The sequence below is a fragment of the Setaria viridis genome, chromosome 9, assembly GCF_005286985.2.
Source record: "Setaria viridis chromosome 9, Setaria_viridis_v4.0, whole genome shotgun sequence".
NCBI lineage: Eukaryota > Viridiplantae > Streptophyta > Magnoliopsida > Poales > Poaceae > Setaria > Setaria viridis.
The window spans coordinates 46,860,990-46,883,134 of NC_048271.2; the positions used below are offsets into that span (position 1 = coordinate 46,860,990).

A 22,145-nucleotide genomic window follows, 5' to 3' on the forward strand; every position below is an offset into this window, starting at 1 on the left:
TCAAGTTGGCAAGTGTTTGATTGGACAACTAATCTTTGGTAAGATTTTTTGGACTCCACATGTCAAAAGATAAAAAAATGTGGTAAGATTTCTTTTACCATGGAAAAGTGTGACTTCAAATTTCTTTGCTACACTTTTTGTGGCTTACCACACTTGCCAAAAGTTAGGTATGACAAATGATGGCCAATACGCTATAAAAGGCCCAATTATCAAACGGGAACCTATCATCCCTGTCATATAATTTCGTCTTCTATCGTCAGGCTGATTCAGCACCGCACGCCCCCCTTTCCATATAATGCTTTGTTAGTGCATTAGTTGGAGTGTTTTGTTATTTTGTAGAATTGTTTTGGCATGGCAAGCTGACCTATTTTGTTGACTTGGATTGTTTCACCCTTTAATTGTTTTAGGAAATAAAGTGGGTATCCAGCTACAAGCCAAAGATTTGTCGACCGATTCCCTCCATTATTACGTTATATACATCGATATTTTTTTTAGGGCCATTATATGCATCGATATGTGCTGTGATTAATTTGCTAATATATACCAATCGGAAGCAACTTTGCACTTTGCTTGTGCCACTCACAGTCCTTATTGCTAGTTAATTATACTTTGGAGAAGAACTTTTCTCTCATTTTTTTCAGTAAGTTGTCTGTAGTGACATTCCCAGATGCTCATGCACACAAAGGAATTGGAATAGCTAGACAAGGGGCTCTTGCCCTTTGCCTGAACTTTAATGGTTAACAAAGCCACCACTATCACAGGCTTCCACAGCCCACAACTGACGGCAGGTTGCCCTCCTGCAAACGGAGATACCAAGTGGCAGTAGAGAATATCCAGTATATGTATCCTCAAACTACTCCGTGTACGCGTAGACAAATCTACATTTGCTTCCATAGATCACTTAAGTATACAAAGGGAAGTAGAACTGCCACTGTGCATGTGAAATCACCAGGCGCAAAAGACCAGCTAGCATTATTGGAGTGGACACAGCTCTGACGACCAATGGCGAATTATTGGGTTGGTTTCTGAAAACTTAAGCAAAAGATTAGTCGAATCAATGTATCGTGACGCGTCGATCCACGGTTTGTGATAACGCTTTTGTATAATGCACATGAGGCAGCTAGTTTTTCTGTCGGAGAATCTCCGATTGGTATGAGAGTATCGGTTGAGGGGATAAACAATAGACGCAGATCGAGCTCTCTTCCCTCGTGATGCACGGTCGAACGCATCGCACGCACGGACAGCAACCGCAGGTGGAAAGTTCACACGAGATAAGCTATTCTTTTAGGGGATGATAAGCACACGCCATTAGTGGGCAGGCGAGTGGTAGGAGCTCGGATGGCCGACCATGACATGTTTGCGATTGGGCGGGGCAGGTAGACACCGATCGAACAGACAACGTTGGTTCGCCGCGGGGCTCCAAGTCCACGCCATTGTAGATTTGTTTGTAGTCTTTGTAGACTGGGGTGAGGTTACGTGAAGGAACCAGCTCCTGCCAGAGGAAGAAAGATGATATTCTAGTGCTGCACTTTCCCTTTGAAGATGGGATGGATACACAAAAGTTTAAGTTTTCATATAGACGGATTGAGTTAATCTTTTTTTTTGCGATGAGAGTTAATCTTTTTTTAAGCGGATGTGAGTTAATCTTGTTTTTTGAATCACGTAGTATAGACGCATACGCTCACAAACACGTATGCACACTCGCCCAATGAACACACGCACGCAACCCTACCCCTATGAACACCTCTGAAAGACTGAGCCAGCAAATCCTCGATATTGACGAAGTTACCACTGGCGTCTCGCTGTCGAGGGGCATGTCGCTTACTACTGAAAGAATAGCGCCGGTTAAATCCTGAAATAAATCAAGGAAAATGTAAGTACCGATGGCGAGTTGAGACCTCGAATCCTGATAGGTATACCAGCTGAGCTACACTTGTGAGTTAATCTTGAGTTAACTGCACAGGATGGATTGAGTTTACTTCCTGCTTACGGGAATGAGCTACATTTTTTTTGGCGACAACTCAAAACTGGACGTAAATTGGTGGGAAAATAGTAGAGGAAGAGAGTGGTGCCCACATGTCAGCCGAACAGCTGCCGCGACCAGGGAGCAAAGACCAGTGCCGGGCCGAGCTCCTGGATATGTCATAGACGGGCCACATCTCGGGAGAGGCAGCCCACAACTGACTGAGAGGAGAGAGCGAGCTACGACGCTTGTGAGCAGAGCTGCGTACCAACGTCGTCGTAGACCGTAGTACACTCGTACTGCATGTCTATAAAATATCCCGTGAAAACGCTGCGTCATCAGCGTCCCCTCTTCGCCGCGGCACCAGCAAGAATCAACCGCGGATATGCCGCGCGCGCCGGTTCCTCTGGTGTGCGGCCGCCGAGGGCTCCAATGTTCTTCGCCACAACTTACACGCGGAGAAGGTCGGCACGTCGTCTCCTTTTTACTTTCACCACCACGAAAAAAGAATAATCTCGGCGACCTTTTTTTTTTGCCAGTTAGTCTGCGACGACGACTCTTTGAGTGCTTCCAATTAAAACTCTCCTCTCGCGACCACCGGCACTTTCAAGTGCCAACCGCGGCCTTTCGGCACCGTGAGAAGTTCGGTCGGCACCTGGCCGCGTACACGACGGTTAGGTACATGCAGTTCTCCGCCTCTCGGCTCTCTACTACTCTGGTGCCACACGCTGACGTACGGTCAGCAGTAGCCAGTTGCAGTGAGGCTTTTCAGGGATGGATACAGGCCACATCGACCGCGCGTCGTCGACCGGGAGGTACTCCGCAAATGTGTGTCGATCCGGATCTCGAGAGCGCGACTGGATCGGCTCGCATGAAGATTGTGAGGCGCTCAAGGGTGAAGGCGATTTGCGTTTCGGTTTCTTCCCTCCCGTTTTCCTTCTCCGATCGATAGATCCAGCAGTGCCGGCCCTTGGGATGCTGAAGCGAGCTGTAGCAAACCCTTCTCGTGCTAAAGCGCACCCGCACATTTCTGGAAGGGGCAAAAACGCATCAACCGAGAGCAATCCTTCCTTTAGAGAAAAAAAAAAAAACGAGAGCAATCCTACAATCAGATAGCTGATGGATACACTGGCTGCCTGGCTGGTGCATACATTAGCTTTGCGTATTCCGTGAGAATGTGCATGCACAGAGGCCAGAGATAGCTACATCTCTGCAAGTTGCGTTGCTTATATGCGTGTGTTCCCTAATTGCACTTTTTATACCATTTTGGATGCAAATTAATCCAACATGTATATCTCGGATTATTGTATGCATGCTGGCATCGTCAGATGTAATACGCTATAAGTATCGAGGGGAACCTATCATAATCTGCTCATTCAACGTCACGCTGATCCAGAGCGCCGTGCACATGCTTATATATGCCCATTCCCAAACTATGCTTATGTGGTCTGCATTATTTAGGGGCTTATTACTTGTTAGGATTACTTCAGGAAGCTGAGCTATTTTGTTGACTTGGAAATGTATATATCTCCATTAATGGTGTTAATTCTCAAACAAGTAGTAATTGACATCATCACATTGTGTGCCAACTAGTAGAGCCAAGCTAGGATGTTAGCTTGCCGGCAAATACATGCCTGCCAAATTTCTTGCCGGTTGCTTTAATTTTCAGGGAAAAAAAAAACTAGAGCCAAGCTAGGATGTTAGCAAACGTGCCAGGAGACAATACACAGCTCGCTTGACCGATTCGCTCCATGTGTGGTGTTGCCCATTTCCGATACAAAATGGAAAGCAACTCTGCACTTTGCGTCTTTGTCTGTGCAACTCATGATTTTTATCCCTTTTTTCAGTAGTAGCCGAAGTGTCATTCAGAGATGCTCAGGCTCACACAAAAGAGAGAGAATTTTGTGTGGGTATTTAAGACAATGAATGGGCTCTTGCCCTTTGCCTGAATTGAGTGGTTAGAAGCTAGCCACTGTCACTACACACAACTTGGTCGAATCCTCCAAACGGAGGCATCAAGTGGTGGCTTGTACTAGAGAATATTCAAGTTTATATGCTCAGCACTAGAAGTCGATGATTGTAGTTGACAATGATCATGGTTACCTTTTGGAACCTCGACTATGGTAGATTGATAGGGATAGAAGAGTTATGCACACATAGAGATTTATATAGATTTGGGCCTGCGACGAGGAGTAATACCCTATATTCTGTTTGGAATTCTTGTATATATCCGGATTGACTATAATGATGGTGTCTAGTCTTAGTTACAAAGAATTATGCTAGGGCTAGACTACGGGTGGGAGCTTGACGATCAGTCCTTCATTGTACTCTCTAGGGTTTTGATGTTGTCTCCTGGATCAGATGATCTCTCTTTGGGTTTCAACACCCTTTCTTATACGTACTTGTGCATCGATGTATCCATTTTGGACTCCTAAGTTTGCTCTCCAAATTGAAGTAACTGGGGGAGATTCTATATATACATCTTCAATTTTATAGCTACACTAGTAACACTACATTGAGAATTCCCATCTTCGTGTAATATTTTTGAATACCATATCCCACATATCTGGGCATAAGCCATAGAGGCATATACATCTCTTGCTTCTGGGCTTCTTTTTTTTTTCAAATATTAGTCGATGCACACATTAAACATTAGTGTGTGGTAAGGTGTATGGGTGAGCGAAATAACCACAGATACTACTAGCACTCTGTATAAGCTAGCTAGAATCATTGAATCGGATAAGGCACTGAACGCGTTATGAGATCGACCAGGCCACTGAAGAATTATTAGGCTTGTTTCTGACAATTTAAGCAAAAAGATTAGTCTAATCGGTACATCAGATGCGTTGGCAGTTGAATGAGCGACAAGTTTTTATACAATACATAATGCCCTTTCAATGGGTAAAGATTCTCCGATTCGCATCAGTTCATACTTGATAGGATAAATAATGTGCACGCAAGCACCTTCTTGTGATCCATACATCACACAGGGTTAGCAGCAACAGCCGCATGTGCAAAGTTAACACGAGAGATTGGCTCCTTTTTGTAGATATGATATAGAATAATGGTGATGGATAAGCTCGCCATTTGTGGACGAATAAGTGGTAGGGAGATCTTAAATAGCAGTACTTAATTACGATATATCATGAATCACTTATAGCGGCATACCACGTTGCCCCTAGCTATAAGTAGATTTTCTTTTATGATGGTTGAAAGAACCTCAAGTTGTTGTCTTGTTGAATGCCCACATGCCGACGCTCGCGCATTCCACCTTAAATACTTTGATTAATTTGATTTTGCTGCTCACCTACTTGAAACTGGTGGTTGGTTAGTCTTAGTTATCTTTTTTTTTGGCGAATAAATTATCTTACTTAGTTATCAATCCGTGTTTCCTTGTTACCACACGCTGTAAGTACAACATGTATCACATGGACTAATATACAAGGCCAGTGTGGTCGGTTTTCGTTAAAGCATCAACGAAACCATATACGCATCTCGGTGTTGATCTCAAGCATTTTTTGGAGAATAATTCGCATTGCTTCGGTTAGAAAAAGGGCGCCGGATATGCTCTCCGACCATGCATTTCACTTTGCCAGCCACTTTGTTGGCACCACAAACGCATACAAGTCCAAGTGCCCAATGTCCTTGTGCATGTACGATCGATGGCAGTGCAACCAATTATTTGTGATCGGAGAGAGAGATGGATGATGAGTTGGACGTGCAAATGCGATTGGGCCGGCCAGATAGACTGGACAACGTTGGTTCGCCGCGGGGCTCGTGGTCCACGTCATCGTGGAGCGGAGTGCGCGGTTACGTGAAGGAATCGGCTGCTGCCAGACGACCAGACCCCAGCCAGAGGAGGAAGACGACGACATTACCCGGCGCTACACGCAGTCAAGCACCTCCTCCGCCTGGTGGAGTCAAGCTAAATTAACATTTAGCTTCCTGGTTTCCCTTTCCTTTTTGACAAGTGGGGAAACGAAAAGTATTTGTTTTTATCCTGAACGCGTCAGATAGTACATGGCTTGAATTCTATGTTTCAATCGGATGCAAATGTTACATAGCCTCATTGAACGGGATACGTCGTGTTCTGTATTACTTAGAGAATACAGTTAAGGATCTAAATGCATCTTTGCAAATAATTAAAGAGCTTTTCAGTACATACATGTCTGGCTGACATAGTACTCCGTACAAATTAAAGAGGGAGAAGAGAACGATAAGGAAGCACTTGCTTTGTCATTGTACACGGGGACCAACATCCAACAGTGACCTTGCAATGCACTGAGGCTAATACAAAGCTTGTGACCTGCATATTAAAGACGGCCAATGTACTATAGGATGACGTGCGCAGCTCGATCGGGATTCTTGATTCTTGATTCCAGACAAGGAGGGATGGGGATCTCAATTATTCTCTGCCAACATGCATGGACCACCGATCATTGTTCGCTTCTCTCGATTAGTCTGTGATAATGCATTAGTATTGAACTACTCCTATCCCGCTACGGTTCCAAAGCATGCATGTAGGATGGGCTCACCGTTTCGTCATTCTGTCTGTCCTCTATGTTAGCAGCTGCACTTGACAACTTGAACACCGACGAATTCTATTCACTCCTAGCTATACGCTGACGAAGTCTAGCTATGGTTCAATGTTTCTCTGGACTCTGGAGGTGCAAATTCAAAAGCACCTTTAGCTATTCGAAATTCTTCAGATGTTGATGCTACTGAGTTTATGTTATCGAGTTGGGTTCCTCAACGGAGTTGTTTTATTGGAAGAAACGCATGACGCTCTGAAGCTCCGCTCATTGCATTGGAAGGGAGGCGTATGTCGTCTGTGTCCATGGATCTCCAAACATATATCCCAATGAGTTTTTGGGTGTAGCCATACTTCCAAATTCCTGTTGCAACTGGCTAGAAATGATGATAACATTCATGATTAGATGAAAATCCCTATACTGCATTTTATTAAGAAAATATTTTTTTATTTGCAAAGCTAACGAGGACGACGATCCTAATCCTAGCTAGTTTCCTATCTAAGAGGTAGAAGCAAAGAACAAGGTACCGAGCGTCCGTTGTTGTTGTGTTAGCTTGCATTGTGCTTCTGTGATTCTGTCTTTGTTCTCGGTTGTTTTATTTATCTCTTTGCTAGTTGCGTGTTGTTTGTCCCGTCTTTGCATAAACATCTGAACGTTTTGCTGCTTCCAGCAATCCGCTAGTTAATTGGCCACCAGGGCTCCTCCTACCTTTTTTCTTTTTCAAGGAAAAAAGAACTAAGTTGAGCTATTATATTTCTCTTCTACTTCGTTCTCAGCCAAAATAAAAGGGAGAAAAGTCTCCACGGCCTTTTAAATCCAAGCATGTCGATATGATCCAACCGAAGACTACTCAGCAGCTAGTATCGCGCTAGCGCCGCACATCCCTTTCGCCAGAAAGAGGGCCTAGTACACATATCATATATGTAAATCTTGCACGCGCTTTGAAATAAACCATAGCCTCTGGCCATTTTTCGACGTACGTGGATGCTTGCTGCTGGCTCCCCTTCTTCTTGCAGCGCAGTGTGCGTTCTCTGATCTTTGCCATCCTACGGCAGCTAGCTAGCTAGCTAGCAGAGTGACAGTGCCCCTTCAGCTGGTAGCTAGCTAGCTCCCACAGCCATGCATTTCGATCGGTGTAAAGCTTTTCACGGCTCGCATTTGCTTGGCCAGTGCTTCTCCTTCCTGCCCAACCGCCCACCGTACACCCCGTCCCTCTTCGCCGCAACCACTAGCACGCACGGGCACGGCTCTTGTCCTCACCGGAGATGGGCATGGCACGGCCCGGCACGAGACGTCGCCGTCGATGCCGACGAATCGGAGCGCACATGACCCGGCGTCGACCGCGCATCCGAGATCGAGCGCCACCGTCGAAAACAACCGCTCTGTGCGCCGGTGCACCGTGCACGCATGCCGATACGGCGATATCGTCGATCGCCGGCGTGCGTGCGAGGCCAAGAGCTGTTCATGCGGTACAAGCAAGCAGACAACGGACGATGGCGATGGCCGGCCTAAAATAATGCTGCTACCTATCTACTATAGAGCTACATGTTCTCGTGGCGAGGACCAGGCTACGCCGGAAGTAGACGAGAGGCCGGGAGCCCGGCTCGGCTGTCATCGCCGCGTACGGGTTCTTTGGATTATTGTTGACTATTCCTAAGCTTCGCCTATGGGATGGAGGTCCCTGCTGAATGCTGATCGTGTCTAGCTTAGGCATTGCAATGATTGAACTTTGCCAGAACGTCAGCTCGTGCGTTGGTTATTAATGCGTGTCAAATTAGAGAATGAGGTAAATGGTGGTTACATTGGACGGTGTTCCGTATAGTTAACTCCTTGGTGACTTTTTTTTAAAAACTTATTGGTGATGATCGGTCCATGGGTTCCTCGTTGGTGAGACGGCGGAGGCAGGAGGGACAAGAATGCAGTTGCCGCATGAGGGATAGGGTCTCGCCGAAGCGCAGCGGTTCGCTGTCGGTCGTCGCGAAGCTCCGGCGAGACCGTACCCACCGCGACAAGGTGGGGGCATATATGTGTGGTGGCGGTGGATGACGGAAGCTCAAGGATGAAGATCGGCCATTGCAGGGGCGAAGCCAAAGCTATGCTAGAGGGGGAGCTGTAGACTGTAGTTAATGGCTAATGGCTAATTAGTAGGGGATCAAGATTTTCATTGATTTTTTGTAGTCAAAATTCGTGTACATTGTTAATATAGGGGCTACATACCCCTTGTTCCATCGCCCTGGGGCGTCGCATCCTCATCCTATGGCTGTGAAATTCGATTGTCAGAGGTCTCAGAACACTCAAGTGTTTTTATAGACATCTCCAGTCATTTTGTACCGTACCATCGATCAAGGGGTGTTTGATACGAAGTCCTCAACTTTAGGAGGGTCACATCGAATGTTCGGATGCTAATTAGGAGGACTAAACATGAGCTAATTATAAAACCAACTGCAGAACCCCTATATTATTCGTGAGACGAATCTATTAAGCCTAATTAATCCATCATAAGCAAATGGTTATTGTAGCACCACATTATCAAATCATGAACTAATTAGGCTTAATAGATTCGTCTCGCGAATTAGACTCCATCTGTGCAATTAGTTTTGTAATTAGACTATATTTAATACTCCTAATTAATATCCAAACATCTGATGTGACAGATCCTAAAGTTTAGAAGGGTGTATCAAACACCTGTAAGTTTAGGAGGGTGTACCCTAAGTTTAGTCGAGGCAGTAGACAATCTAGTAAAACTGACCCGAGGAAGTGCAACTTTGGACTTTAACGTCATATTGCGGCTTCCTGCTTCTGGTTTAACGGTGATGTGGGATCTGATGTACGTCCATTTTGTAGCTTAGCCGGGTTCCAATTATCATCGTTGAAATTTTCTCCCGGAAAGAAAATTTAACGTCGTTGAAGATTAAGAAGTAGGAGGACGGATTCGTCGAATCTTTCCCACCATCTGAACTTACGTCTCCGGATACATTATTCATCTCCAAGATGCTCAACAATAATGTCGTCGTTTGCATCATCACCCGCGACAAAAACACTTCCCCCGTAAGGAAAAAAGCAGGCCTAAACTAACACCGTCGCCTTCGCATCCCGCAGCAAAGCGCACGGCCGGCTGCCATTGGTGAATCCGGCGGGGCCCGTCGTTCCGGCCCCACCACCCGGGCCTCACCCATCCGTCGGATGGAGATCAGACGGCCACGCGGGGAGCTGACGCTGGAGCGGGCCCCACGCTGACTCGGCCGGCGCTGCATCCCGAACGGATAAGCACCCGCCGCGCACGGTGCCCCACGAACGGCCACCCGCCGCGTGTCCGGGGTACAGCTCCCGCCGGGTCGCAGACGCGAGGCCCCGGAGCCGCGCGCGCCGGCTATAAAATGGCAGCCCACTCCCCCTGGTTCCTGCATCCCAGCACGAGAGCGCTCGCCCACCGTCTCGTCTCTTTTCTTCCTCCCACACGCACGCTCGTTCCTCTCTCTCCCACCACCACCTCTGCTCGCGTTTCGTATCACCACAAATCCACCATGTGTGGCATCTTCGCCGTGCTCGGGTGCGCCGACTGCTCCCAGGCCCAGAGGGCTCGCGTCCTCGCGTGCTCCCGCAGGCAAGCACCCGCCGTCCATTGCACCGTCGTCATAGAGCATGTTTTTGTTGCTGGATCCTTTGTTTGGGTGATCTTGATGAGGTTCTCAGGTTCTGGGTGTGTTAGATACTTAGATATGTGGTTAACGTCAGAGTATGTGCGTGTTACTGGCAATCGTTCTTGAACGTGCCGGAAAGAGCCATGGAATAATCAAGGACTGGTGGTTGTTGTGGGTGTTTTGTCTTTTTGCGGGGGAAGCTCGTATAGGGAGTATCACAGAGAATCGAGCGGTAGGGGCTAAGAAGTAACAACGGCCGATCTGAAAAACAGCACTGGAATCCCCGTTGTCTATTTCGCCCTTGTGTTTCATGTGTTATTGGTTACTAGTATGTTTGGTTCTGTTATTTTTCTGACCCAGCGGATCCTTGTGGTGCGTGCAGGCTGAAGCACAGGGGTCCTGACTGGTCGGGGCTGTACCAGCACGAGGGCAACTTCCTCGCCCATCAGCGGCTCTCCGTCGTCTCCCCGCTGTCCGGCGACCAGCCGCTCTTCAACGAGGACCGCACCGTGGTCGTCGTGGTAAGAAACATCAACGGATCAGGATCAGCTAGCTAGCGCACATACGGCACAACCTGCCACACGTACGCATCGACGGCCGCCACGCATGTCACGAACTCATACCGATGTTCTTTTGCCCATTTCAGGCCAATGGAGAGATTTACAACCACAAGAAGATCAGGAAGCAGTTCACCGGCAAGCACACCTTTACCACCGGCAGTGACTGCGAGGTCATCATCGCTCTGGTGAGAGAGATTTTATTCTTTACTCAGTCGCAACGGGCAGTTTTGCATTCGCCATGCTTTCTTCTTTTTTTTTCTCAACAAAAGCGAATAAAAGAACACAACATGATGACGCCGACCTCCTCTGTTCTTCGTCCCGTAGTACGAGGAGTATGGCGAGAACTTTGTCGACATGCTGGACGGCGTGTTCGCCTTCGTGCTCTACGACACCCGCAACAAGACGTTCATGGCGGCGCGCGACGCCATCGGCGTCAACCCCCTCTACATTGGCTGGGGCGGCGACGGTAGGCGTCTCCTCCATCCTCCTCTCCCCATCCCTGTTTCGCACCATCCGTTCACGCTTCTGTTTCCAACGCCTGCATGGGCGGTCGGATTCAGACAAAGCGGCTCGCACACGACGATGACCGATCGGTCTTTGCCTCGTCTTTCCTTCCTTCGCTTGCAGGTTCCGTCTGGTTCTCCTCCGAGATGAAGGCGCTGAACGAGGACTGCGTCCGGTTCGAGCTCTTCCCGCCGGGGCACCTCTACTCCAGCGCCGCCGCCGAGTTCCGGCGCTGGTACAACCCGCGCTGGTTCCTCGAGCAGGTGCCGGCGGCGCCGTACGACCCGCTCGTGCTCAGAGCGGCCTTCGAGAAGGTGCGTGCAGTCCCTGCACTACCGTACCAGAGCGTCGTCGTCCTATTCGGTGCTTATTGACACTGACGTGGCCATGTGCTTGCTCTCTGCTCCGTGACTCCCCAGGCGGTTATCAAGAGGCTCATGACCGACGCGCCCTTCGGAGTCCTCCTCTCCGGCGGCCTCGACTCCTCTCTCGTCGCCTCAGTGACCAAGCGCCACCTCGTCGAGACCGAGGCTGCCAAAAAGTTCGGCACCGAGCTCCACTCCTTCGTCGTCGGCCTCGAGGTTTTGCTTCACCTCACCCTGCTGCAACGCGTGTCCTTTTGTCGCGAATCGTGGAGCGCTGACGTTTTTTGGTTCTTGCCGGCACGTTCCAGGGATCCCCGGACCTGAAGGCCGCCAGGGAGGTCGCTGACTACCTCGGAACCATCCACCACGAGTTCTATTTCACCGTACAGGTAAATCACATGGGCAATGACCGGCCTGATCAGATGGACAAAACGTAACAGGAAGGAAAAAAAACTAATTCACGCGATTCCAGACGTGTAAATCTAAACCCCCTGAAACGTGACACGGAAACCTGAAGTCGTAACGCTTTTGGCCGTGAACTTGGACACGACGCTGACGAGTGGCAAATCGCCTATTGTCACCCAGGACGGAATCGACGCGATCGAGGAGGTGATCTACCACGACGAGACCTACGACGTGACGACGATCCGGGCGAGCACGCCCATGTTCCTGATGGCACGCAAGATCAAGTCGCTGGGCGTCAAGATGGTGCTGTCCGGGGAAGGCTCCGACGAGCTCCTGGGCGGATACCTCTACTTCCACTTCGCGCCCAACAAGGAGGAGTTCCACAAGGAGACCTGCCGCAAGGTAATATACACGGTGCACCACCGACCATCACTCGGGACTCTTCGATCTCGTTTGGATTCTGAGGAAAAAGCGGCTCTGATCCTGACGCGAGGAATACGCAGGTGAAGGCACTCCACCAGTACGACTGCTTGCGTGCCAACAAGGCGACCTCGGCATGGGGCCTGGAGATCCGCGTGCCGTTCCTCGACAAGGAGTTCGTCGACGTCGCCATGGGCATGGACCCTGAGTGGAAAATGGTACGACGTCTCAACCTCTGCTGCAGTTTCGAGCTCTGCTTCGGTTGCTATTGGTAGTGATTTTCTGACGATATCTTCTTGTTGCCACGCGCGCAGTACGACAAGGATCTGGGTCGGATCGAGAAGTGGGTCATGAGGAAGGCGTTCGAAGACGAGGAGAACCCTTACCTGCCAAAGGTAACACAGAAACGCCGGTTTCTGAAGCTTTTTCAGATAGTCTGTGTTGTGAAGTCTGAACTGACACTTGTGCGATGTCTCTGCATCCGCAGCATATTCTCTACAGGCAGAAGGAGCAGTTCAGTGACGGCGTTGGCTACAGCTGGATCGATGGCCTCAAGGCCTTCACTGAGCAGCAGGTGATTCTTATAACAATCATTTCAGCTGCACAAGTTGGGGTTTGCATCTCCTAAAAATTCGCCGGCTAACAACACTCTGTTCCTCAATGTTCATTCAGGTCACCGATGAAATGATGATCAACGCTGCCAAAGTGTACCCCTACAACACGCCTGTCAACAAGGAGGCCTACTACTACCGGATGATCTTTGAGAGGCTCTTCCCTCAGGTGACTGGCTCAGCTTGACACCGACATTTTTGCTTTTGCTTTTTACACCTGTGCTAGTTAAAATCTGCGACGGCGCGCTGATGTCTGGCTCTAACCGTGACGCCGCAGGACTCGGCGAGGGAGACGGTGCCGTGGGGCCCGAGCATCGCGTGCAGCACGCCCGCGGCCATCGAGTGGGTGGAGCAGTGGAAGGCCTCAAACGACCCCTCCGGCCGGTTCATCTCCTCCCACGACGCCGCCGCCACCACCACCGCCGACCAAACCGCCGGTGCCGCGCACGCCAACGGCAACGGGGTTGCGCCCGTAGCGAACGGCCACGCCGCGGCGAACGGCTCGGTCAACGGCACAGAGGTCGCGGTCGCGATCGCGGCGTGACAATAACAAACGATAAGCTGAAGGATAAGGACGACTAGTAGGTACACGGTGTGTGGCGTGTCGACCGGGCGCCGATGCCATGGCATGGTGCGGTAGCACACGTGCTGCTATTGTTTTTACGTTGCTGTTGTACTGTCGCTAGCGTACGTGTCCTTGTATGTGTAATGTGTACTGTGTACGTGTACGTGTGTGAGCGAGCGATTCAGGCATGCATGTGTGTGCCGGGATTGATGTCCTTGAACTCGATCCTTTTAAAGACTTGAGCTACGGATCAATCTAAAAGTAAGCATTTTCCTTACTTAATGTCTCTGTCACTGACTTAATTTCGTTCTTGGTGTTACGATCGACTTACGAGTGAGCTACAAGGGTAAAGGCCGGCTACAGGTGCGCGTAGAGGATCTGGTTCCACGTGTCCGGCACGCCGGGCAGGCACCAGTGGATGCAATCGGTGTAGGTCTGCGGGTCGGCCCTCTGCGCGTCGGTGAGCAGCTCGCCGCCGGTCTCGGTGTAGACGGAGACGTGGGCGTCGACGCGGTGCTCCGTGAGCTGCGTGACGTTGAGCAGCGCGACGGGCACCCGCATCCGGCCCAGCACGTCGGACACCACCTCCATCATCCGGCGGTCGGCGCCGCTGCCCCAGTAGCCCTTCCGCGTGATGGGCCACGTCTCGTTGTAGCAACGGATGCCGCCCTCACGGCCCCAGTCCTCGCTCCTGAAAAATCTCACAATCCGTCAGCGCATGCTTGTTGTTGTTAGACCAAAATGTGATGAGCAATCGAATCAGGAATTAAGTTCCGATGGATCATGGATGGATGGGGAGCTGAACAATTGCCTCATGTGCGTGGTGGAGATGGACATGAAGAAGACCCTGGTGGCGTTTGGATCGATGTTGGCGTCGACCCAGTTGGCCCATGTCTTGAGGCCCAGCCGGAACGCCACCCAGGCGTCCAGCTCCTCGTACCCGTCGTCTCCAAACGCGCCCCACCTGAAAGTTCGCAATGGTGAGTGCGAATTGGTGGCGATCACCGACTCGCTCTAACCTCCGAAGATGACAGTGCGCTGCCCACTGTACGCGGCTCCACTCACACCGTCTTGATCCTGCTCCCGCTCATCCACCAGACGTAGCTGTCGAAGACGAGGATGTCGGCGCCCTTCCAGTGCTTGGCGTGCAGCTCGACGGCGTCGACGTGCAGCACCCGGCCATCGGCGCCCAGCCGGATGTTGCGGTCGGAGTTGGCCTCCACCAGGTACGGCGCCCAGTAGAACTCGATCGTCGCGTTGTACTCCTGCAGTATTAAGCTTATTACGCGCGCGGCATCGCGTGGGTGTGGGTTGGCCGGACACGACACGGCGGCGTGCTTACCGTGGCGGTGAAGACGGAGAGGGTGGTGCTGCGCTCCATGGTCCTGGCGGTGTAGGGCACGGCGGAGTTGACGAGGCACACGAAGGAGAGCCACTGCCCCATCTGCAGCGAGTCGCCCACGAACATCATCCGCTTCCCCCGCAGCTTCTCCAGCAACGCCGCCGGGTCGAACCTGGCGCGCACAGAGTTTCGTCCGTCGGGGCCACGGATTAGCGCGATCGCGCAGCAGAGAATTGCATTGCGGCCTAGAAGCTTGATGAAAAGCAGCCCGCTAAATCCGGCCCACTCAATAAGACCCGTAGAGAGATGCATTCGGGGCCAAATTCAGCCCACTTCAAGTGCGTTAGTGCGTGCCTTACCACACCCCTCCAACAATCAACAAAGAAAAAAAAACTCACAAAAAAAGAGAAAAAACGCGAGCCATTTAAGGTTATAAAGAGATACAGGATGAATTTATTTTTATTTTTCTGAAGCCTATGATTCAGGTTACGCTACATTGTTTGATTTGCTGTAAGTTTTACCAAAATATATATCCAAGTATCCAACCGAGCAGGGGAAAAACGTACAAGACCAAAATTAACATATCCCTGACTAGCAGGCCAGCACAGCACCCACCTAGATAATGAAAACTGCGGAGTAATTCGTCACAGCATGCGGTTGACTAAGTAATAATAAAAATGCATGACAGAACACTGAACACACGAGCGGTAGCTGACCTTGGTAGGTTGCAGTCGTCGAGATGCCAATCCCAGTAGAGGTAGTCACTGTCCGGCCTGCCGTTCCTCTGGCACGAGACCTGCCTGTCGATGAACGGACACGTCTGGTCCGTGTAATGCAGCTTCTTGGACCTGTTGTACGCCCAGTATCCCTCCGTCACGCTGCACCGGCTCGGGTCGAACGCCCCCTTCGCCGCCGCAGCCGCCGGCGTCACCTTCTCGACCGGCGGCGGCGGCGTCACCTTCTCGACCGGCCTCGTCAACATCATTCTCGTCCCGGCCGGTAGAGACGTCCGCTTCTGCTCCTTCTGTTTGTCCTCCTTCTTCTCCATGATCTCTGAAGAGAGCATATGCCAGTGAGCACTAGAAGCTAACCGCGCAAGTGCAAACGTGCAGGGCATTGCTGTTCAGAAGCCGCAGCAGTAGAAGCATGTACCAGTGAGCGAGCGGAGGTCGTCGGTGAAGATGATGCCCGCCAGAGCCAGCCCGCCGATGATCGCCACCACCACCGACAGCGGGGCCCGCCCATTCCCCCTCTTCGTCATCGCTGGTATCTGCACCATGAGCTCAGCTACTACGTGGATGCAGGACAATGTTCGTTGCAGGCCGCAGGGTGGCTGGAGTGAGAGAGATGGCTGAAGTTGTCGGCTGCTGCCGCAGCTGGTTTCAGTGGTGGTGGTGGTAGTGCTTTCAGTTGCAGAGATCATATATATAATTAGAATTACAGGATGAGTGAATTGTGGGGCCAGGGTAGATGCATTCTGCACTTGATTTTATCTGTTTGCTCTAGCTACTAACTTGATTAGGAGTGAAGCAAAAGCAACGTTTTGGCGTTGAGCGCTGAGACAACCAACCTCTGAGCATCTTCGTACACTTTAGCATTGTCAAAAAGGTGCTGAAGCTAGTATATATAGCCCATGGCCCATTCAAAAGAAAGAAGTGCTAGGTAGCTGAAACTAGAAATACTGTTCCAACAAATTGTTTGCTCCACACAGACCACACTACTCGCTGAAGAAGTGATAGCTAGCTGAAGCTTGAGACAACCAACCTGGGCATTTGTCAACAAGAAGTAGCTAACATCAGAAACTGCCTTTTGCAGGGGCAGCATCATTTCAGATGGAATGCGGTGAAACCTGCAGCTCAGCCAATCCATCGAATCGTACATGCACTCCTCACTCCTGCAGCAGCTTGATCGTTCAATTAAATAGAATCTGCATCATTTTGTTCAACTGGCGGCAGAAGGTAACAGAATCTGCAGTATTTGGGTAGCATCTGTCCTGTCTAGGTTTAACCAGGCAAGGACGACAGCAACATGCACGGCCGGCGTGAATTTTTAAATCTTAGTCAACCTGTTTTCACGTGTATATCTAGATGGGGTTTCAGGTAATTGCGAGGTGACTCCAAAGCTTTAGAGCAAAGGCAAAAAGGTTATACGCATAACTGCTGACACAGTCACCACATGCATGAGCAGGAAACCGAAAAATAATGCATGTGGTTTCGATATGATGTTTGACCAGTTTGTTGGTTAGATCTTGGTATGCTGTTTGTTTCCATGCTTTACTCAGAGGCCCCCAGTTTACATTCCGTCGTCGGTCGATCTTATGATGGTGGATTAGAAATTTAGGATTGAGAAAATTGAAGATGCTGCTTTACGTCGGTAAGTATATTTCTTTCATGGGATTCTTGGCAAATCAAAGCCCGGACGACAACACATGACTGGCATGCTAGCAATTCGTGCTCATCATTGGAAACTTCAATCCTCTTTTTTTTTTAAAAAAAAAGGAAACTTCAATCTGGAGAAACTGATGCAGTAGCTTAATTGCCGTTCTCAACAGATTGTGCATTTGTGCCCACCTGTCAGCTGTCATACAACCATTTCCTCCCCTAAATATTGATGACATATGCATCAATCTTTTTTCTTTCAAGAATCTTGAATGCTGCAACTACAACATGCATGCACCATGCATCTGAATATTTTGATTGACATGCAGGGGCAGGTTGCAGGTATATACTTATGGGGCCATGATGGCCGATTCCTGAAGAGATTCTTGAAATGATGTCAGACACTCAACACTTCACCGAGTGGTAAAGCTGAGATAATCAGAACTGTCCGGCACCTAATTAAGGTGTGTTGGATACGAGGCGCTAAACTTTAGGAGGGTCACATCTGATGTTCGGACGTTAATTGGGAGGACTAAACATGAGCTAATTATAAAACTAATTGCAGAACCCCTATACTAATTCGCGAGATGAATCTATTAAGCCTAATTAATCCATCATTAGCAAATGGTTACTGTAGCACCACATTGTCAAATCATGGGCTAATTAGGCTTAATAGATTCGTCTCGCGAATTAGACTCTATCTGTGCAATTAGTTTTATAATTAGACTATATTTAATACTCCTAATTAGTATCAAACATCCGATGTGATAGATACTAAAGTTAAGCAATTGCACTGTTACTCCCACAACAGAAAACAACGTGTATATGTACCCCCTTTCTGCCTCTATTGGGTGAGTTTCTTCAGAAAGGACAATTATCAGTTGAGCAACTGCAAAACTTCAGCCGATTGGTGGTGGCATAAAGAATGTCAACAGCAAGATCTATCACACTTTATACGCCCTAGCTTCAAATGAAGGCAAACACTAATCACTAGAGCTAACCGAACAAGTACTCTCTGCTGGTAACAAAAAATGCACCCAAAACAACTACCCACTGCTCCGTACCGTTCTTAACATTTTTTAAGTTCATGGGGGCATGACAGGGAATGTGGACGTCACTTTCCCTTTAATGGAGCTGGGCCCTCTGAAGTTACCTACGCCATTTGCTGTACGCTGAACCATATCCGGTGAAAAACAACTAAAACTTGAAAACTCCGTCAAAACCATGCATTTAAGTCCTCAACAATTTTAAGAAATGCAATGTTCATAGATGGTATATTACAGCCCCACCAAATAATTTCAAGATCAGGCTCGATCCCATTTGCTAGATAAAAAATAACAAATCTAGCCTTTAGATGCACAATAGGACAAAAATGTGTAATTTTTGTCCTGATGTATGTGCATATGTTTGACATTTGTCATTTTTAATCTCACAAAAGAGCTTAGTTTTGATCTCGATCTTTTTGTGTAGAACCGTAATACAACATCAACTGAAAAGTGATAATTTTTTTAGAACTTGGAAACATGATTTTTGAGGATGTTCAAGTTTCTTGTTTGTCTTTTCCTTAATATTTATTTTAGTTGAAAACCTAGCGAACGCATCATTGACCTAATCTGCATTTAGTGCTAAAAGAGATCGCTTGCATGCCTCCTTTACCGATTTATAATGGAATTTGTAGGTGTAACAAATGGAGATCGCACTGCATCCTGATTCCTGAGAACGCTAACATTAATGACTAATTGACTATCATCGGCATTCTTTTCTTGTAGTAGATTAACGTGGAGCAGGCGAGCAGCTAAATTTAAAGAAGAAGCCAGTTAGTTATAAGAAGTTTGAAGCCTTTGAAATTTTCTAGCCCTGGACATGTATTCTGGTTTTTGCGTTCATTTTTGTGCGCATAATTAATTAAAAATTTTATATTCTAAAGTGCTCTCTTGTTTATGGCCAGGAACAATAGGGGTAGGCGGGTATGTAGCATGCAAAGCAGTAGGATCTAGGACAGCCGAGAGAAAATGAGGCACTTGCTTTGTTGATGCCGAGATTTACACGTTCTTCTTGAGTGCACACTGAACACAAAGGTGGAAAGCAACGTGCACCGGGGAACCAACGGACAACTCATTTCTCCCAGCAGCTCACATACTCCTGTGACAGTGTGACTGTGAGACGACGTCACACTAATGATTGTTTACACGCACGCACCGAAGCAATAATCAAATTCAATTGGCCTGTAACAATGCGGTGGCTAGCTGCTAGCTGCACGGTGGGTGAATTGCTGTGCCGCTACTACTTGTAGAAGAGGAGGGTGTAGAAGAGCTGGTTCCAGGTGTCCGGGAGGCCGGGGAGGCACCAGTGGCTGCAGTCCACCGAGCCGCCGGGGTTGGCGCGCTGCGCCGGCGAGAAGTCGCCGCTGTACACCGACGGGTGCGCGTCCTTCCGCATCGCCGACAGCGCCGTGATGTCGAGGAGGCGGACGGGGCTCTTCATCCCCCGCAGCACGGCCTGGATCACCTGCTCCTGGCCCGATGAGGCCTGGCCGGTGGTGGTCGTCGAATTGAGCCCAACCACCGGAGTCGTCTCGCCGTAGCAGTTTTTGGATACCGGGTTGGGCCACTCCTTCGAACTGTGTGTGTGTGTTCCAGGCCACGGTAGGTATAAAAGCCCAAACAAAAATGAATCAATTTTCATTCAATTGGATGCCAAAAACACAGCGACACGCGCGCACACGTGCCTGCACATGCTTTGCGCGTCTGGACAGGGATGCCAGTAGAGTGGCAGTGCCCAGAGAGGCAGAGAGGCTCATGCCTCATGGAGTCACGGGGGAGAAGGAGAAATCAGAAATGTGATACCTGTAGTGCGTGGGCGACATGGCCTGGAAGAAGACACGGGTCTTCGCCGGGTCGACGTTGAGGTCCACCCAGTTGGCCCAGGTGGTGAGGCCGCGCTGGAACGCCACCGTCCGGTCCATGTCCTCGTAGTACCGCCCGGCCTCCCCCATGTAATCCCACCTGTAACGCGCGCACATCATTCTCATTTTCTCAATAACGCGGAGCACATTCACGAGCGTTTGATCCTGCACGAACTGGAGGAATCGCGTTCGCGTACCCCTGCATCGCGCCGGTGTGCGTCCACCAGTGGCCGGAGTTGAAGGAGAGCACGTCGGCGTCGCGCCACGCCTCGGCGTTCTCGGTGATGTCGTCCAGCATCAGGACCTTCTTCCCCTGGACCACGTCGATGTCCACAAGATACGGCGCGCGGTAGAAGGAGACCGTCACCTCGTACTCCTGCACGAACGTATGTAAACTCTGAATCCCTTCGATGACCAAGCTCTGAATAATCATACACGCGTCGCGCGGTGCATGTGCAGACCAGGAACTTGTAGTTGTAGAGAGGGTCCGAGGAGACGAGCTGCGCCGGCGACTGCGGCGCGGCGGCGTGGAGCAGGCAGACGAGCGACTCCCACTGGTTGCGCCCCAGCGAGTCCCCCACGAACATCACCGTCTTCCCCTTCATCCGCGTCAAGAAGTCCGCGCCATCGAACCTGGTAGCAATACCAAGTTGAAAATCTGCAGCTGCAGGCATGCAAGCACGCGTACGTGTCGCCATGGCAGACATGTTACCTCGGGAGCTCGCATCCGGCCGGCTTCCAGCGGTACCGGAGGTAGTCGGAGTCCGGCCGGCCGTAGAGCTGGCAGTTGAACTCGGCGTCGATGAGCGGGCAATTGTAACCGGTGTACGCCGAGGCTGACGCGTCGCCGAGGACCCAGCTGCCGCTGAAGACGTCGCAGCTCGCCGCGCCGGGCGTGGCGTCGCGCCGATGGCGCCCCGCCAGCCCGACTCCGAGCGCCGAGGCTGCCGGCAGCGCGAACGCGTGCAGCAGGACGACATAGGAAGACAACGCAACGGCGGCGAGGACGGCGCCACCCCTCCTGCCGCAGAACGGCAGCATCATGGCGACAAAGAGAGAGGGAGAAAGCGGAACCAAAGGCGCCTTTCCGATGGCTACCTTTATACCGCCGCCGCTGCAAGCAGTCTAGCTGCGCTAATCATCACGGGTTCGATGGAGGAGATAGTGTGCAGGTGAGGTCAAGAGCGGCCGCTAGCTCGATCGGCTGGAGTTCACGTGAACGTGTGCAAGATCGCACTAGTAGTTTGCGCAACTGGAATGGGATCATCCATGGATTCGTTGCCTTTGCCGATTTGCCCTTCCCTGTACGCCGCCGCAGGTACGCGGATAGATTTTTCAGCCTTGGAATTCGTACGCTCAGGGAAATGGAATCTTTGTGTCCGTCCGCACGCAGCTTCGGCTAGCAGTTTAGCACTACACGTCTGACGACTGTGACAGGCATGCTGCATGCCTGTTCGAGTCAGCGTGCATGCCTGAGAGCTTCCAGATAGGACGGGCACACGGCTGGCAATCTGGCGTATATGCCCGACTGCTGATGGAAAACAAAGACAAAATGGCAGGCTGGATCGAGGTTGATCGGGTACATGTTGTATGTCGGATCGGAAGAGTGTTCCTCTTCATGCTGTCCTGACTAGTGTTGGCACGGTAACCATGCCCATGCGTCCATGCCAAGCAGGAGAGGACAGTGCAGTAGCCGCAGTGGTTCTCTGTAAATGTAGAATGTGTATAGTGAGGACGAGATTTCGATGCTTACTTTACGGGTTGATGAGAATATGCGCCAATGCCTTCATGAGGAACCAATGCCTTCATGAGGAAGACAGAACATTACGAGTAAATTTCACAAAGGTGATAAGGACTTATGTGCTTTTCTTGCGGCAGGCAGGCAGGAGAAAAGGATGGGCTCTCAGCTTCTCTCTTTCGAATTTATTCGTGAAGTTGGAGAGGCATCGAGGTA

At 50.0% G+C, this 22,145-nt stretch overlaps 3 protein-coding genes and 1 long non-coding RNA gene across 4 annotated transcripts; 1 reads left to right on the forward strand and 3 right to left on the reverse strand.

The window, feature by feature from the left end:
- Positions 1-1,552: 1,552 nt before the first annotated feature.
- Positions 1,553-2,465, reverse strand: LOC117840471 (uncharacterized). Its single transcript, XR_004637016.2, has 2 exons — positions 2,077-2,465; positions 1,553-1,852 (listed from the first exon to the last, which is right to left on the reverse strand). It is a non-coding gene; the product is annotated as an uncharacterized lncRNA (long non-coding RNA).
- Positions 2,466-9,887: 7,422 nt separating this feature from the next.
- LOC117839040 (asparagine synthetase [glutamine-hydrolyzing] 1) lies at positions 9,888-13,843 on the forward strand. Its single transcript, XM_034719277.2, has 13 exons — positions 9,888-10,099; positions 10,519-10,657; positions 10,783-10,881; positions 11,021-11,162; positions 11,324-11,514; positions 11,620-11,781; positions 11,874-11,954; positions 12,151-12,372; positions 12,474-12,608; positions 12,705-12,785; positions 12,878-12,964; positions 13,063-13,170; positions 13,279-13,843. The coding sequence occupies exons 1-13, from the start codon at positions 10,020-10,022 to the stop codon at positions 13,543-13,545; spliced, it is 1,794 nt and encodes a 597-aa protein (XP_034575168.1). The 5' UTR covers positions 9,888-10,019; the 3' UTR covers positions 13,546-13,843.
- Positions 13,817-16,319, reverse strand: LOC117839041 (probable xylan O-acetyltransferase 8). Its single transcript, XM_034719278.2, has 6 exons — positions 16,061-16,319; positions 15,625-15,961; positions 14,909-15,080; positions 14,632-14,831; positions 14,378-14,530; positions 13,817-14,257 (listed from the first exon to the last, which is right to left on the reverse strand). The coding sequence occupies exons 1-6, from the start codon at positions 16,185-16,187 to the stop codon at positions 13,924-13,926; spliced, it is 1,323 nt and encodes a 440-aa protein (XP_034575169.1). The 5' UTR covers positions 16,188-16,319; the 3' UTR covers positions 13,817-13,923.
- A 2,961-nt stretch (positions 16,320-19,280) lies between these two features.
- Positions 19,281-21,803, reverse strand: LOC117836335 (protein PMR5). The gene is made up of 5 exons (XM_034715737.2): positions 20,904-21,803; positions 20,653-20,824; positions 20,389-20,567; positions 20,133-20,291; positions 19,281-19,906 (listed from the first exon to the last, which is right to left on the reverse strand). The coding sequence occupies exons 1-5, from the start codon at positions 21,233-21,235 to the stop codon at positions 19,570-19,572; spliced, it is 1,179 nt and encodes a 392-aa protein (XP_034571628.1). The 5' UTR covers positions 21,236-21,803; the 3' UTR covers positions 19,281-19,569.
- Between the last annotated feature and the right edge of the window lie 342 nt (positions 21,804-22,145).